Source organism: Protomyctophum parallelum (assembly GCF_964188405.1).
Source record: "Protomyctophum parallelum genome assembly, chromosome: 23".
In the NCBI taxonomy this organism is placed as follows: Eukaryota; Metazoa; Chordata; class Actinopteri; order Myctophiformes; family Myctophidae; genus Protomyctophum; species Protomyctophum parallelum.
The window spans coordinates 19041475-19060772 of record NC_139715.1 but is presented as its reverse complement, the minus strand read 5'-3'; the positions used below and the strand labels follow the sequence as shown (position 1 = coordinate 19060772).

Below are 19298 nucleotides of genomic sequence, written 5' to 3'. Positions count from 1 at the left end.
AGCCATTTACAATGTTTATGTTGTCAAGCGTGAAAAGGTCTATTGACTTGACGTCTGGGATCTGTCCATGGTCCTGAAATGGCTCGTCTGCGCGCACGCGCACGCGCACACGCACACGCACACGCACACGCACACGCACACACACACACACACACACACACACACACACAGTTCCCTTTGGCTGAACTCTCTAATGACAAAACCGCAGTCTGTAACGGTCTTCAGCTGAGACCCAGCTTGTTCAAAAACTGTAATTGCTGAGAGTCGAGAGGTGGTTATAGGTCTAGGATATAACAGTGGTTAACTTCTCAATGTGACACTAAAGTGACAATGTATAAGGACGTTGAAAGAAAATAAAGAAATGAAAAAGACCATCACTGTTTTTTGTTTTTTTTTACACTCCGTTGAATAAACACTTGACTTTTTAGCCCTGAACCCAAACTAGTGAAAACAGCATATGTACAAGCCCACAAGCGTTGCTTTGCACCACGTTGCGAGCTTGTATAGATCGGCTATTTTTATACTACTTCTTAAACATTTGTTTTCTAAATTATGGAATTTATTTATTTATTCACGTCTTCATTCCAGGCGGCTACGTCAGCCGCCCGGGCCATAAGATTTGTTTTAAATAAATAGCCATTCTACCAGCTCACAATTGCAACGTCATGCTTGTGAGCTTGCAGATCTTCTTGTAGATAATTAAACTGATATGTTGAGGCTATAATATAGCCTCAACATATCAGTTTAATATTATTATCTGCTGGAACCCCCCCAAGGTCCCCGCGGGCCTCACTTTGAGAACCACCATTAGTGTGTACTGTGTAGCAATACTCTATGTGGTGTGTAGCCTACAGTAGATGTGCACATAACATCTGCAGTTGCACCGTTGCGCGCGTGCATGTCTGCGCGCGCGCGCGTGTGTGTGAGAAGTCTACGTCACCGTCGTACAGTGGCACAGTCGGGACGGATCACAGCTGAGTGTCGCAGATGCTGATCAGCAGCAATCAGTCGGGATGTTTCCCCCTGCAGTTTGATCACAGGATGACAGAATAACATGCCGTTAATAACATGGAGTGCAACTTAACGGACACATTTTCTATTTTTACATGTTCGGATGTATGTTTCCCTTTCCCTGCTCCGAATTCTGGTCTTTAAAGAAATAATTGACTCTGCTCTGCGGAGCAGCGGATGCTGCCTTCTCTCACGCGCCGCCTGTCAAGTTTATAACAATTAAGTCCGCCCGATGCGATACAGACAGGTAGGTAAGGCATGTGAGAATTTATAGGTCTGCTCTGAGAGAAGGTATAGACAGAGATCAGATAGGGGCTTATAGCCTTATAGCAAGAAGTTGTCACACTGACTGTGCGCTGCACAGTGCACACTCAGAGCATTACAGATGGAGTGCACCGTTTCTTAAATCTGAATAGAAACTAATCAAACTGCACAATGAGACGAGGCGGCGACGAGATCTGCGATCCGGACATCATGCTATTATTGTTGTTATTATCGTCGTTTATTATCGTGCCGATGGAGTGACAGACAATCACCTCGTCTTTATTTATTCCACAATGGAGGAGAAGTTCAACCGACTGGTCATCGTCCCCGTCGCCGCCGTCCTGTTCCTCATGGTCGGCTACCAGTACGTGTGTCCGGCGGACAGGAACGCCTGCTACTTCAAAAGTGACGGTAACAACAAGGGCGTCTTCTTCCAGCGCTCCTCTTCGTCCCGGTACGACTTCTACAGCGCGGACCCCCAGCAGGAGGAGGGTCCGGACGACCACGAGGAGGACGCCTCGACCGCCACGATAACGTCCAATAAGTTCAACTTCACGGAGCGCGACCTGGAGCGGCGCGTGGACTTCGACATGCGCGGCGACGACGTGATCGTGTTCCTGCACATCCAGAAGACGGGCGGCACCACGTTCGGCCGCCACCTGGTCAAGAACATCCGCCTGGAGCGGCCGTGCGACTGCGCCCAAGGCCAGAGGAAGTGCACCTGCCACCGGCCCGGCCCTACCGGAGGAGCCGGCCCCGGCCCCGTAGCCGGAGGAGGCGGAGGAGCCGGAGGAGGCGGAGGCAGCAGGGCCGGAGAGTCGTGGCTCTTCTCCCGCTTCTCCACCGGCTGGAGCTGCGGGCTGCACGCCGACTGGACCGAGCTCAGCAGCTGCGTGCCCGTGGTGATGAACAGGAGGGACAAGAAGAACGCCATGGTGAAGACCAAAAGGTGAGTGAGTGAGTGAGTGAGTGAGTGCATGAGTGAGTGTCTCAGCACCAGGTGTGTGTTGAGACAAAAAAAAAGCATCACAGTTTAAAATCATGTGTTAATTTCTTAGAAAAAACGGGGTCTGCAGTCTGCATGCATGCAGGCAAACGTTGATCAAAATAACAATTCTTCAATTTTCTTGTACAGACTTATTGTAACTTAATCAGTAATGCAGATGTTTAACAATACTTTTACTGCCTTGAGAGAGCGTAAAATGGTCCATTTATTGGTTTCATTTCACACTAAGAGTTAAAGATCTATAAGGGTCCATGTTTGTTACCAACTCTCTCATCATTTAGCTGGGGACCACCTGGAACACTCAACACCCTCAAGGACCAGTGCTGGTCCCCGGACCACTGGTTCACTTGAGAACCGCTGTGTTGTAATTTTATTTCATTTCATTTCATTTAAAAACCATACACAGCTGCCTATAAACCAATGTTACTATGCTGGCTTGAATTCAATGATACAAATGACCAGCAGGCCTGGGCAGTATACACGCACAGCTGTGCTCTTATCACTACATTGCCCAGCCCCTAGGTCAGGACCACACACACACACACACACACACACACACACACACACACACACACACACACACACACACACACACACACACACACACACACACACACACACACACACACACACACACACACACACACACACACACACACACACACACACACACACACAGCGTTACAACAGTGCAGTCCAGTACGTCGAAGACAACTAGCCTTTTTTTGGCACTCACTCAATCCCATCTTTTACTGTACACAATTTGTACATAAAGAATGTATATGAAACACTAAGGAATACTGCAAGGCTTGCTGGATGATAGCATGATGGATGGACACCTCCATCGTAATGAGAAGACAGAGAATATATGGGTTTTTGTCCTCAGCTCATGAGCTGTTTCACTTCCCTGTAATTACAGACCCAATGCACTTAAGCTTAATGGACTAAAGAGCTTAAGAAGGCTGGTGTGTGTGTGTGTGTGTGTGTGTGGGGGGGGGGGGGGTCTGAGGTGTGCTGCTGGCTCATGAAGGCAATTTGCTATTAAGTTTTAGGGTTTATGTTTTAGGGAGCCAATCTCCATATGCTTCTGAACAGAGGGCTTTGGAGGAGAAGGCTATACGCACTGAAATCAATTTAACTCCGAAGAGTGTGTATAAATGGACCCATGATGCACCGCTATAGCCTAAGTATTAGGGTCCATTTGGTTCCGTTCCGTTTGTGAGTGACAGCAGGGTAATTTGATTTTACTCGCTTTGCAGTGAAACTATAACACTAATGATTTGCACAGTGGTTAAGCCAACTCTGCCAGGATTGACCCGACCATGGATTTGATCGTGTGTAGGGCCTTCTAATCTAGACCCTTTCAACATGCAAACTGAGGATATCTTTAGCCTATAGCCATGTATTCCCCAGTTACACATTGAAATATTGACGTACTGAGTTACTGTACTTGTACTCATCAGCAGCAGTATTGGGCAATATTACTAATGAGGAGAGTATAATATGTTACGTATTACACATTACTCCTTGAAATAGTAATATTACTTATTACTTGTAAATTAAGAGTAATATAATATATTTTACATCATTTCATACAGATGGATGGTCAAAGTCAAAGTCATACGATTAGTCACACACGTTAGCGCAGTGAAATCTGTTCTCCCCATTTGACCCATCTCTTGGAGCGGTGAGCCGCAGCGTGAGCCGCAGCATGCGCAGTGCTCGGGAATCATTTGTTGATTTGACCCCCAACCCAACCCATTGATGCGGATGCAGGGAGGCATTGGGTCCCATTTTTACAGTCTTTGGTATGACCCGGCCGGGGATCGAACCCCCGAGCTCCCAGTTTCAGGGCGGACACTGTAACCACAAGGCCACTGTCTGGTCCAGTTTCAGGGCGGACACTGTAACCACAAGGCCACTGTCTGGTCCAGTTTCAGGGCGGACACTGTAACCACAAGGCCACTGTCTGGTCTTCCTGCTATAGGCCTGTGGCACCTCCAGCCGTTTCCCATGGTGGACTATGCATGCATTATTATTCTATTACATTACTTTTGCCCCCTCCCCCGCCCAAAAAAAGAGATGTACAACAACACAATCTGCTTAGCCAGCTTCTTTTAGAACTGAATCCAATTTTTTGGAATAATAATAATAAGAGCCACCAATCAGCCAAAAAGGCTATAAAATAAAGCAGCAATCTCGCTTGACCTTTTAAACAAAATGTTTTCAAAAGGCAGCCAACAAAATTATGAGAGCAATGTTTTATTTATTTATTTTGCATAGTAATATAATACCAAAAACAGTATAATATTATGACATATTATGTAATAATATTATACTGTTTTTGGTCACGTAATTAATACCTTACACTATTTGTTACTGGGTAAAATAATAACACAATATAGTAATAGATTAAAAGTAACTTGTTACTGCCCAACACTGATTGTCATCAACACCTCTGTTACCATACTAACACACTCCAATACTAACAATACTTATTTTTTTTTAACCTTTATTTAACCAGTAAAATCACATTGAGACTGCATCTCTTTTACAAGTGGGAACTGGCCAAGAGGCAGAAATAAAAATTACACTTCAATACCACATCGTCAATGTTACATTTTGAACCAGCAAATACAACATCCATAATACACCTTAAAGTACCTATGCATAAATACAACAAGTCACCTGTCCTACCTTTTAGTAGCAGGGCAAAATACAACATACACAATCTCCACGATCTGAGCCGATATAATAAATATATAGGCATGAACATAGGCTAGTACATATCCAAACATGTGCAGGTGTTGGATTGTACATTGTACTTCTCAAGGGAACTTTAAAAGCCAATTTTAGTCTGGACTGTAGATCATTCCACAACCAAGGGCCAAAGAAGGCCAGACATTTTTTACCCCCCTCGGATTTGAATGCTGGTACTACACACCGCAGCCAAGCATTTGACCTGAGGTTTAGGCCGTTTTGGACCAAGTCGAATTTGGATGAAATGTAAGACGGCAGGTCACCCAGAATGGCTTTATAAATGAAAATATGCCAATGCTGAAGCCTGCGAGCTGCCAATGAGAACCAAGCGACTGCAGCATACAACGTGCAGTGATGTGTTCTGAAAGGTGCATTTGTTATGAATCTCAATGCAGCATGGTACAAGGGAACCAATTTGGTCAAGGTTGGGGAGCAGGCAAACCTATAAATGGTATCACCATAATCCAAAGAGACCAATGACCAGTTTTTTACGAGCTGAACAAGCAAAACAAGCCTTCAATCTGTAGAAGAAACCCAGAGTGAATTTAAGCTTTTTGCACAAGGAATCAATATGAAATTTGAAGTTAAGGTGTTTATCCAACCAAAAGCCAAGGTATTTGTAGCGTTCCACCCACTCAATGGGAATTCCAATACTAATTGAATATGTTAGTGGTTATATTACAATGTGCTAGTAGTAAAAACATCAACTATGTATGACTCCATCATACGTAGCGTGTGTAACCAGTCACCTAGTGTCCTAGTCTATAGCCATGGAAGCAAGTGTTTTTTTTTGCTCCGATCAGGTTTTTTGTAGCCTGACCCAGCCAGCGTGCCTTCTGGTCTGGAGGGGCGGGCGCGCATGGAGCAACCGCTGGACAATATTATTGGTTCACCTATCGCCAAACTTTGCACACACACACTCCCTGGATGCCAACGACGAACCTCTGCCCCAAATATGCTTCAACGGCCTGTTATAGCGCCACCATGAGGCCGATTTAGGCAAAACATTTCTGTAGATTACTCGTACACATTTTATCCATACATCACACAATTCGGTATACACTATCTCCATAGTCATGTGATCAACACGGATCTGCATCATTTCCCATCTTCCATCCTGATTGGCTAATATTGGCTTCCAAAGCTCACATGATTGGTCCGTTTCGAACAAAATGCCACAAATCACGAACATAGTGTGCAATTTCCGTGCAATTATACACGCACATTTCCACTAGGCCGAGGACGACATGCCACTCATTGTTTTTCAAATCAGCCTCATGGTGGCGCTATAACAGGCCAATTCCTGTTTTTAGCTATAACTGCATCAACTTATCAACTGGGCATACAACTTATGTATGCACACTCCCTAGAGGCCATGGAAAAACATTGTCCCTGCATTCCTTCACATCTGCCGGTTATAGCGCCACCATGAGGCCGATTTCTGCTAAACACATTGCTTATGTTAGTCGCACAGATTTCATCCAAATCTCACGCAAATCAGTACACATGATCTCTGTAGTCATGTGATCAAGACGAGTCAATGCTGCACATGTCCTGCTCATCCAGAATTCTATCCTCAGAGATGCTATGAGTGATCTGGCTCTGCATTTCCTCAACAAGAATGAAGAAAATCGTTGCAAAAAACAAACAAACAAAAAAACATGTTTATATTACTCCTAAACATTTTGCCAAACATCTCACACAGTCCTATCCTCCTGGTGGAGACCTGTGCCCAGAGCCAAACATCTCACACTGTCCTATCCTCCTGGTGGAGACCTGTGCCCAGAAGGGCACTTTCCTAGTTATGTCTGTGTCCCTTTCATGCCCATGGAGTTCTTTGTCAGGCATGCCCAAATATGGAGTCTATGCAGATGTCAGAATGATGTCAGAATAGGCCAGCTCCATATATGAAGATATATAGGGGTGATATATAGGGCAGAGGCTATTGGGCTGATGCTGGACAACCAGCTATCGACACCGGGCACTGCACTGAATTTGAGGTCTGTGGGGTGAACGGTTCCCGAGTTACGTAGATTACAGACGTACACACATACGTACAGTACAGGGACTTGATGCATTCATAGATAGACTAGACCGGTGGCAGTAGAGCACTGAGTCGGTAACGATGGAAGTTGGAGATCCATGCCCCACCCGGCTATATGCAATACCCGTTGTACGCAACGCGTGTCAGAGTACCCTTTTATGCCCATATATGGAGATTCTCTGTCTATTTGTGTCCCTTCATTGCTATATATGGGGTTCTGTGTCAGGCCCACATATGAGGTGTTGTGATGTAAGGCATGCCCAAATATGGGGTGTTGTGATGTCAAAACAGGCCAGCTCCATATATTGACACTGGGTAGGGGCCCTGTCCAGAGGCCGGGCAGAGGCCTTTTGTGGCGGTTCTGGACAACCGTGGGTCCGACTCGACACCTGGCGAGTCGGTGGGGCTAACCGCTAGCCGCTAACGGTTCTCAGGTTACGTGCATTACAGACGTACACACAGACAGACATACAGAGACGTGGTGCATTTAGAGATAGATATCTGATTACATTACAGACGTACACACAGACAGACATACAGAGACGTGGTGCATTTAGAGATAGATATGATTGACTTTTATACCACTTAAATGGAATAAAAGATTGGCGTCTCCAGATCTGGTAAATTGCCGATGACCGATGATCGATCGGAACACCTCAATTGTTTAACCGCTTTCAACTATGGTCTCCCTATTTTGGGCATAGGAGAATATTAAAAACGCCGTCACACTATACATTAAATAGGGGCATGATAAGTGGTTAAAGTGCAGTGGAACATTCATGGGGAGCCACAGCATATAGGCGACCCTGATTGGCCCGGAGGAGACAGAAAGACATTTGACATGTGTATAGTGTTCCCGGATGCCATGTTCAATCAAAGGCACAGTGAGGTCTTTGGAGTGTGTGCAGTGGTCTTTGCATGCAGCAATCCGCCGCTGTGAGCCATTCCTTATGCATGTACAGTATGTGTCTGTAAAGGCCTGAGAGGTCTCTCTGCTGTCACATTGTCCTAGCACCCCCCCCCCCCCCCCCCCCGCCATCCCACCCCCACAGTCATGCACTACAGGGTAACTCAAACCTTACACATTTTTAAAGCAGTATGGTGCTTGAGTGCAGTGTCCGATGTGCATGTATGAGTGTGAGCGAGTGATTGTGTGTGTGTGTGTGTGTGTGTGTGTGTGTGTGTGTGTGTGTGTGTGTGTGTGTGTGTGTGTGTGTGTGTGTGTACGCGTGTGTGTCTCTGTGTGTGCGTTGCTTTCATTTCAGGGGCTACAGCTGCATAATGCAACATTTAATCATATTTGTTTTTACTCTGCAAGATAAAAAACACTTTGGTGCGTTTACTTGTATTTGGTTCCTGATCCCAATCTTTTTTTGTTTTCTTTTTTTTTAATCCTTATCCTTTATGTCTGGCAGGGGATGATAAAAGAGAGGAACCAGTACAGTATGTTAGATATTACTGCAGTACAATAATCCCAAGGTTATAGGTATGAGAAGGTTGAGATGTTACACATTAATTATGAGAGTCCTACATGAGACGGAAACAATTCCAGTGCGACTGTTTACTCTTTTCAATTTGCCTTCTAAAGATAAAGAAAAGTTCTAAAGCACATTGGGGGAAAAAAATAAGAATTCTACAAGTCTTGGCAGGTGCACAAAAAGCCAACAACAATGTGCCTCAATTTAAGTATCTGCTGAGGCAGAGACTAATGGGGATCTAAAATAAACAATGGCGTGCAGATAAACAGGACCCGATTCTATACTTGTTATTAGGGCTGTCAAAATTGGAGTTAACTGAGTTAATTAAATTGTGAAATGAATTAGATTAAAAGTTTTAACTCAATTAATCCATGCTTGGATGACCCGCCCCATACATCCCATCCACTCTGCTCTGGATGGGGGAAAACATAAGTTGGTTATTGCCATAAAAAAGGCTGCACAATTTACATACAGTAGGCAGAATCACATAGCACGACACCAGGGTTAGAGACAGAGGGACACCATCCTGCCACACCATTTCTTTTTACATACGTATGCTAAATGTATATATCCGCCTTCTGTCATTTATCTTTCTATTCCCACAACAATATACATGAAAAACATGGCATATTTCGACATAGTTCGAATGGTAATTAATCATGATTAATACATTTTTACACTGTGATTAATCTGATTAAAAGAATATACTTGTTATACAGTATATAAATCACATGGACTGCTTATGGACTGCACATCCCAGAGAGGACCAAAAATAACTTGTACAAAAGCTAGAACCAAGGCTGATGCTGTAGGCGCTCTGAAGGCGAACACTATATACAGTAGGCCTATATCTAATTTTGTAGGCTAGTTAACAATAATTTAACTCTTGAGAGTGTAAACCATTTTATACTCTCAAGAGTCCCCGGACCACTGATTGAAAACCACTGCTATAGACTAGGGGTTCTCAACATTTTTGGCGGGGGACAAATAGAGATGCTCTATGGATGGACACATCCTAAATGGTATCTATGGCAATAGGAATAGGAACATCCTGCTGGTGTGTCCAGAAACTCCATCTGTTTCCTTTTGACCCCCAAGTCATTGCACACAGTCACCCTAAGCATGATGTAGCATGTACCATGCCTATGCCAGATGGTTGCCATTAGTTTCGTAGTAGCCAGACCATTAGATAGAAACATCGAGTCTGGGGCAAACCTATTGAAAAGTTGTTGAGGACATCACGTCTGGGACAAAGCTATTGAAAGGTTGTTAAAAAAAAAGAAGAAGGTCTGACAGACATATTTACCAACCACGAACGACCTCCGTTACAGCCCAGCCAATCAGAGACTTACCCGAGTTCTTCTCGATCAAAACCCATTTACGCTGACTTGTGTTTCAGTAGAGCATTCGATGCACGTGATCGATGCATTGAACAGGGACATCAGAGCAATGCATTCCGTGTCTACTGACCTACCGCAACCGTCTCCAGCGCAAAACGTTATATTGTGACGTTTTGGAGACATTCAGTAGGCTGCATTCGGTGCGTTGATCACGATTACAAACAACATCTAACCCTAACTAACAAACAGAAACCTAACCGGCTCATACCTCAGACATTGGAGAAAATAACCAGAAATCTAACCCTAACCTCAGTCTTAACCCGCCGCCACGCAATCATTTGACAACGCGCGTCGTCACTGTCAAAACAGTAGCCGTGATCAACCGCACAGAATGCAGTCCCTTTCAATGCATTGATGACATCCGAAACGGTGTTCAGACCCTCTGATGATGTATGCTTCATCATTTTTCAACCGCGGTCGAGATCATGGATTTCACAATCGAAAAATTATGATGATGATGGCATGTCAGAACAGGTCAGCTCCATATATGGAGATCTAAGGGTTTGAGGTCAGATGTAGAGTTGCTAGCCGGCTCCATATGCAAATCTAGGTGATGATCCAGTCTTCTCCATGTATGGATAACCAGGGTTTGATGAGGTCAGTGTCGTGATCTTCATATATGGAGACAGCCATATATGGAGCATGTCACGAGGCGTGACGGACGGACTGACTTGCAGGTTTTCATAGTAACCTACTGTCGCAATAAGCTGTTGTCTAAGATGTCTTTTCTAGAGTTGTGTCTTTGAGCTGCAGGAGCATAGACATTACTTCTGCCCTTCCTTCCCGTCTCCTTCTATCAGCCTCTCCCTTCATATCCCATCCCTTCCTCGCTCACATAACGAGTTCCACACGTCTTAGAACTATCCATCTCTGCATTGAACCTGTCTCCAAACACAGACACACACACGCACACGCACACATTTAATTGGCATGCCATCGGTCAGCTGGCTCCCATGGTGCCCGGCTCAGGGTGGTGCCACAGCATTCGTGCCACAACGGGTCCTTAAACTGCTCTGGGCAGACGGCCGTCCGACCTGCTGCCCACATTACCCTGACCTCCCTATCTCTCTCTCTCTCTCTCTCTCCCTCTCCCTCCCTCCCTCCCTCTTTCTCTCTCTCTCCCCCCTCTCCCCCCCCCCCCCCCCTGGCTGTCGGGGAGTTGTAACCTTATTAGTGACCTCATTATTTCCGATCAGAGGCAAGAGAGTGGCGATCAGCCTGAAAAATAATTAGCCTGCGACTCGGCGCTTCAGTCTACGCGCTACGGGGAACCCATGCTTTGTTTTTGTTTTTGTGGCAATGGCGCACTACTACCAGACGAATAAGGAACACTTGGACATGTACTAAGGCAGTGTTTATTCTTTGACGGAAATGTTAGTTTTAGTCAAAATCTTGGCAGGCCGTGATGGCATCATAATGCCCGATTTATACATTAGCTGATGCCACACGTGAGCTTCTAGATCTGCTATTTGTTGAGCCAACATATAATGACGCTGATACTTTTTTACTTTTACTCAACATAGGCCTATATTTAAAGTACTAAAAGTAAAAGTACTCATATTGCAGAATGTCCCATTTCACAAAGGCTTGTAGATCTGCTATTTTCAAATGGCCAAATGTATATAGGGCCAAAGTGTGTAATGTATGTTTTGTAATAATCTACAAAGTAACTAGTGACTAAAGTTTTCAAATAAATGTAGTGGAGTACAATATTTGGGTCCAAAGTATTGGATTTAGTCAAGTAAAGCCAAGGACAAATACCTCACAATTGTACTTACGTACAGTACTTAAAGGACAACTTTAGCTTTGTTCAACCAATGTTCATGTTTTAGGTTATTAGAGAAAGTAAAAGATGAGGATTTGAGCTGTTTTTGACAGTGGGCGGGGGCATTCGAACATGGGGCTAAATATGTATTGTTATATACTATAGTCCTACTAGACCCCAAGACATTTAATTTGGCCACAAAAGATCACGGTATCTACTGAATGTAGGACTAGAGTAAATAATAAAAAAATAAATCGCCATCATATTTTGTATAAAAATACGTATTTAGCCCTTTGTCCCTATAATGTGCACGGGCTACTGGCACCGTTCCTCATATCACGCAAGAGACGCCACACACCAGTATAGAAGAGAGATAGTCACTTACTCACTTGTTGTAACTTGTGGGGGCTATATTGTCTTGAAAAATATTTCGAAGCGATGTTAAACTCAGCATGGCTCATTTCCATGCGTCACAGTCAGGGACCCTGCTGACGATTTGGTGGATGGTGGTCCACTGGTTACCCTCCTACTGCATATATCAGCGCTGCATGATCTCATGCAGATCGGCTATTTAGCCGTTTGTGAGGACGCACACATGAGCGTGCGTTATTACGCGGCGGAGCCGCAGAGAAAATTGTTATTTATAATGTAGTGAAAATGGAAAACAATGCGTGTGAAATGGCATGTGTGGCGTGGTGCATGGTAAAGATTTAAATTGCGTGACTGTCACACTCAAAAGGGTGAGACTTGGCAGCCCTGAATAAACCTACCTGTTGATAACATGATTAACATCTAACCTGCAGTTAAAAATAGCTATCTGTGAAACTCAATGATGTCATGCAGGCATGCATATTATCAGAGGTGGATTTAAACTAAATTAAAAAAGACGAGAGCCACCAGAGGGTCGCCGCGAGCATTTAGTTTTCTTCTGTGCATCAACTCATCCTTAGACAATCATTTTATTTTATTCTCATTAACCGATATAATTAAGTAAATTGGTGTGCCCAGCTATTTGCACCTTCAGAGCCCAGTTCAAGGTGACACAGGACTCCATCTTGTTTGTGCAGATAGCGCAGCATCTAACCGAAACATTCGATCAGTGATTTAGATTCAGAGATATTTCCTCCCGTCCACTATAATGGAGGGGGAACACTTTTGATGACCAACCGGAAATGACGCTCCTAGACTGTATAGTGTATATTGCTCGCTGATATCAAACAATTAATTCTCCATCTTTTGACTAGTCTCCGTCCTGGGCAAAGTACATAATAGGCTTCAAAAGACAGAGATCTGGGTTCTAGGCAAGGTGTTCCATAGTAGGTTTGCCCGTCTGTTCCCCAAGAATAGGGTTGCTGTGGATCAAGTGGTAGTTCCCAGACGTTTTATCTCCAGACACAAGAAAGAAATTAGACATTTGCCCGGGGCCCAAACTAGTGAAAATAGCAGATCTACAAGCTGTGAACTGTAGATCGGCTACTTTAACTACTTCTTGAATTTAATTTAGTTTTTACTTCATGAAATGTTAGCTTTTTGGGGATTTAAAAAAAAATATATTATTATAATTTGTTTACGTTTTGAAATAATAATTAAATAAAGGGACCCAGAAATAAAGAAATAACATACATATACAGGTCCATCCCATTAGAATATTTTGTAAAAAAGAATCTTCCGTAATATAATACAAAATGTCATAATATTCTCAATTCATTGTGCATAAAGTATTTAAAACCTTTTTTTGTTTTAATCTTGATGATTATGGCGTACAGCTCATGAAAATCAAAAAATCCTATCCCAATGAATTAAAATATTTTACGAGACTAAAAGAAAATGATTTTTTAAACGAGAAATGAGAAAAGTATATTAATGTATGCAGTTAATACTTGGTCTGGGCTACTTTTGAACAAATAATTTCATCAATGGGGCGTGGCATGGAGTTGATCAGCCAGTGGCACCGTTGAGGTGTTATGGAAGCCCAGGTTTGCTTTGATAACAGCCGTAAATTATTTTTTATTGTTCAGTCTTATCTTATCTTATCTTTCAAGGCTAAGGCATTATTACATAATACCTAAAGCACTTCGAATCCAATTTATTTATAAAGCACATTTCAAACAACAGGGTTGAACCAGTGCTGTACACAAAAAATATACTAAAATACTTAATAAACAAGGGGAAGAAAACACATAAGAGGGTGCAACATAAACACGTTGCCTAGTGGAAAAAACAGCAACTCTCGGTCTGAATCATAGAAAGCCAAGGAGTACAAGTGAGTTTTCACACGTGATTTCAACACAGGCAAGGTTTGAGATGCTCTAACATGGGGTGGAAGATCGATTTCACAGCTTGGACGCGACAGCGGAAAACGGATCTATTGTGGGGTCATTGGGAGGTAGAAGCTCTGATATGTAGACTTAAAGACAGACACATAAGAACTGAATCCTATAAACCAACAGGGGAGCCAGTGGAGGGAGGCAAGAATCGGGGAGATCATACTTCCGTTCCCCCTTGAAGAGGCGAGCGGCTATCTCTACGATCGATCGATGGATTCGAATGGTAACTTACAGTATCATGTTTAGCGCTTGCGAGTTGCATTGATCAAAAGCCATTAAATATGTCTGAAAAGACAGCTTCCAAGCAAGTCCACTGCTGGTTCACATAACAGCACGGTAGAAAGACCTGGGATGCACCACACAAGAGCACAACAATGCAAAAACTCAGATGCTCACCCTCACCCCCACATGCAAGACATCATTTTTGGCTCACAACTGAGAGTAATAAAAGATTAAATAAAAGATTAAATATTTCATTTTAGGTATTAGGCTAATGTTCAGACTACTGAAATTAATACAATTAGTTCCCGTTTCCACAAGCAATCCAATTAAGGGTAAGAATGAGATAAAGTTTTTGTGATGCTGCAAGATCAGGTAAAAGCCAGGTGCCAGTATATCGACAGGGAGAGGAAAAACATTATGGGGTAATGTAATAAGTATATAAGTCTTTGACATATAGGCCTACTGTATTACTGTTTAATTGGGAATCATCGAAAAAGTCAAAAACTAGTTTAATTTGTTACTTTTATATCCTTTATTCGCGCGTGCGCGCACACACACACACACACACACACACACACACACACACACACACACACACACACACACACACACACACACACACTTCAGGACAGTGAGAAATGATGTTTTATATTCCTGTGCGATAAGGATCTTGTGTAATCTCCACACTCCTTAAGAAAGATTAGGGACAGTTGTACACAGGTTTTATTTTATCATGAGGGGGGAGGAGGGGTGCAGGCGTTGGTGAAGGATTAGAATGGAGTTCCAGATTTTTTCTGAAACCTGCCAGCTGCATTTCAACAGTTCTTGTCCAAACTAAAGCTATTTGGGGAAGCAGTTTGTATGGTAAACAACCATAGCTGTGCTGTGGTGTTAGCCACAGCCACAGCATTCGTGGATCTACCGAATTACGCACGGAATTCTCCTAGCAAATCACAGCTTTAAGGCACTTTGTTTATCTCTCTCTTTATCGCCCCTGTCCCATTCATTGCGGTGATCCTCCATATCGTTCCATTCCCCAGGTTAGACCCGAGGAGTGAAAGCCTCACTCTTTCAGCCACAGCACAAAAGCTGTGGTGTGGTGTTAGCCACAGCTATGTTTTTTGCTATTTTCGCATTGAAATCCTGAAAAGTAACCATTTGTATTTAATTTCAAATGCATTTACTTATAGTTATGTTAACTTTATTAACTAAATACAAAGACATAAAAAAGACATATGTAGACTGAATTAATTAAAGCGGGTCATGTTTGCATGTTTGGAATTGTAACAGCTGAAATCAATAATATCTCAGTATTCTGATATTAACCTGCAGGCCGCATTAAGTGACGGTGGGGGCCGCATGTGGCCCCCGGGCCGCCTGTTGCCCATGTATGTCCTGTACCATAACATTTCTTCATGGAATTCTCATGGATATGTTGCCAAGATTCTTTTTTTTTAATTAACTGCATTATCTTTTTTGTTTTTTGAATACAATTTTGAATCTCTCATCAATCTTAACCACTTTACTACTTAGTAAACTAAAACGACGACTAGAATAGGCTCTGTACTAGTGCTCTTCACAGACCCACACGGGTGAAATGTTAGTAAAATATGTAATCAGTGTGTGACAGCAGGTGTGTCTCTCTGTGACTTTTTCTGTCTGCGGTGCGCTCTGTTGCACTGCGGGAGAAACGAACCGAAGATTTGTGTGATAATTTAGGCTGATCTAGGATCAGTTTAGTGTAGCAGCGACATGAATGCAGCTGTTACTTGTGTGATGATTATGCTGGTTTAGGATCAGCAGCGCAAGAGCAATGGACATGCAATTCAAGCCAGGACGGGCTGATTTGAAAACACTGGCATTCGATTCTACATTATATCATGGATCCCGAGTCCCGACAACAGTTAACAGTGTTGACCTCAACGAGGTGAAAGCAAAGCTCAAAGCAAATTACATTCGAAGGTTAAAGCAACCACGGCAACTCTCGTGCGTGGCCCAACTTTGTGCAAATCGTGAGCAAAGTAGGAGATGCTACATTTTCTGGACACGTGAAGAGCTCTACTCTGTCTTTTTTCCCTCTACACAAATGTCTTTGCCGGAAATAACCGATCTACAAGCTCACCACAATGCAGTGTGAGCTTTTAGATCTATTTTGGGCCGACCGTTCCCCACCATATAATGGCTGCGAGGGTTCAGGAGGTCAAAAGGCTTTTTCAGAAATATCTCATGCAGCATGAGATATTTCTCACATTTTCTGCCAGCATGCTGGCAGAAAACACAAAACAGCTTGCTATTCCTGGTGTTCCTCATCATTTTGTTAATTAAAAACAGGATTTCTCGTCAGAGGCAGAAAGTTATGAAAAGATGTAACTTGCACAGCAAAAAAATAATTCCAGGAGGAGCCATCCCACGGTTAGAGCTGGAACCTTGAGGAGTGTCCCACACTTCACAAAGCTGCAAAGATTAACATGTCAGGCAAAGGTTAGGGCTAAGGCTCTAAAGCTGGTAAGCCGCAAACGGCAGGTTGTGTGTGTGGGTGTTGGTGTGTGTAAGTGCATGATGTGTGCGCGCATGTGTGTGTGTGTGTGTGTGTGTGTGTGTGTGTGTGTGTGTGTGTGTGTGTGAGAGATTTACAGGTTTTTTGTAGGTGTTTTAAGTTACTTTTAACCCAAAATGATCAACACGCATCAGTGATTTTCTAGAGGCCTCGTTCTTTTTTTTCCTCCTTCCTAATTAGTTTCAACCAACTGGCCTCAGCAAAAAATGTAAAAATAAATTAAAAAAGGATGCGCCCTTGCTCCGTGGCTCGCAGATAGCCCAGACACCCAGTCTTCCTCGAAATATTTCTCCATTCCCTCAACTCCATCCCTGGAGCATTTCATTGAATGCCCAGAATAGCATCCCATATCTGAGAGCAGTGCAGATCACAGAAGTAGCTAGCCCACTCCGCATCATCTCCTCTCCCTCTGCCTGCCTGCCTGCCTGCGTCTACTGTATATGGTGGATCATGTAACGTGGCTGGCCTGTTCGTCCGTTCTCCCATGGGTGAGGTCGTGTACTGTGCATGTAATGGAGGGCAAAGTGCACTATGGTCGGCTGTTATTGCTTTTCGAGTGGTGCAGCCACTCCAATGCACAGCAATGTGTGTCCCTGGCTGGCTGTGTCCCGGACTGGTTGTGTCCGAGCAATAGAGTGTATGCGTGTGACATCATCATCATACCCGGAAGTTATGCGGGAATGCCTACTGACTACTGAGTGGCAAAAAACTATTTTCTGGCCTTGACAACCCATACATCCAAACAGAAAAGTCCTATCTGATTGCATTAAATTAACTTTGTCACTCACTTTGCCACTCGATTTGCCACTCGATCTGCCATTCACTTCATGCATGCACATACCCTCTATTCTGTGGTCAGGGTTGACACAATGGATTGTGTTAAGTCAGTGAGTGTGTGCGTATACGCACGGTGCGTATCGCAGTGTGTGTGTGTGTGTGTGTGTGTGTGTGTGTGTGTGTGTGTGTGTGTGTGTGTGTGCGAGCGTGCGTGCGTGCGTGCGTGCGTGCGTGCATGTAGAGATGAGGATCACTTACATCAGATCATAGACCATCATCGTGACATCGTCTCGCAATTGTGCTTCTATAGTTGTGGAGAGATACTGGAGAGATACTGGAGAGAGAGAGAGAGACAAATGAAGTGAACATGGATCCCATTTCACATCTCTAGAGATGAATGCAGTCAGACTTGCACTGCGCTCATCTCATCCACCATATTGTCACGTCGGTGACCTTTAACCTTTAGGACTCTCATGTCTCATAATTATTATTTCTTTAGACTTTTCGTCCTAATGCATCACACTCTGAGTTATGTTGAACCTGAGAGAAAGTGTAACACTTTCAACATGGTGTCCCTATTACATTACAGACACGATTTAATTTTTTTCTTTATTGCTCACAGTGCATAGCACACTGTTGTACAACCCTTTTTACCCAATCTATAGTCATTGCAAATAGCAGCCATTTTTGGCTAATACTAAATACAGGTGATGGTAATAATTCTGGGTGTGTTTCATGTGTGCCAGCATGTACGGTTAACTTCATGCTGATCCGCAGAAACACCTAAAAAAAAGTAACACACAATTGCATGTCATTACCTTCAGCTGCGTTTACACGTCTGTTAAAGGTGTACTGTAGTATAGTCCTTTAACCTATACTATAGTGTCACTGTCAATGTCCACTGCTATCCTGGGGAGGTTGATGCAGTGTGTATTTGGCTATGAACCCTGAAAAATAAAACTACTGATAACTCGGATTAGTGAACCCCTATCTTAAAATATTTTGTGCGAGGGATCCCCATAAGTTAAGAGTGTTCCAAATTATTCAAGACCTTTCACAAATTTTCAAAATAATTCTCTGAATAACGCAAGGACTCAAATGAAGAAAACATGCATAATAATGTTAATGCAGCCTTCACTTAATTTCTAAAAGAAAAACATGGTCAGTACCAGTCGAGGTCAGTCATCAAACAAGGAGGCATGGTAAATCCAAACAGTTCAACAGGCAGTCAAAACTCCACAGTCAAACGAAAACCACCGACATGAGTATACTGAGACAAACTGACAAATGATGTTGTTGAAACTCACTGATATATAAGCCTTCACAACTAACTAGAGCAACAGGTCACAGGTGGTGAGTAGCAACAAAAGCAGGTGTAGACAATTACCAATGGACTGGCTAATTACTGATGATTGTGTGTGTGTGTGTGTGTGTGTGTGTGTGTGTGTGTGTGTGTGTGTGTGTGTGTGTGTGTGTGTGTGTGTGTGTGTGTGTGTGTGTGTGTGTGTGTGTGTGTGTGTGTGTGTGTGTGTGTGTGTGTGTGTGTGTGTGTGCGTGAGCAGAATGGTGAAATCATCCATCAAGGACTTCTGCCAGAAATATGGGATTATTCTGGCAGGGTTTCTTTCTTTTTACATGAGTTGGGTGTTATATTACATATTCTAATTACAGTTCCAATGCCCCATCT

General features: G+C 43.3%; 1 protein-coding gene across 1 annotated transcript in view; it reads left to right on the top strand.

Annotated features, from left to right (window-relative positions):
- Window positions 1-1568: 1568 nt before the first annotated feature.
- Window positions 1569-19298, top strand: part of LOC310854279 (heparan-sulfate 6-O-sulfotransferase 3-B-like) — a gene marked incomplete at its 5' end in the record, with an annotated part of 29677 nt that continues 11947 nt past the window's right edge. The window contains one exon of the mRNA XM_083758878.1: window positions 1569-2224. Coding sequence (XP_083615004.1) covers window positions 1569-2224 — 656 coding nt within the window. The remainder of the gene's footprint in view (window positions 2225-19298) is intronic.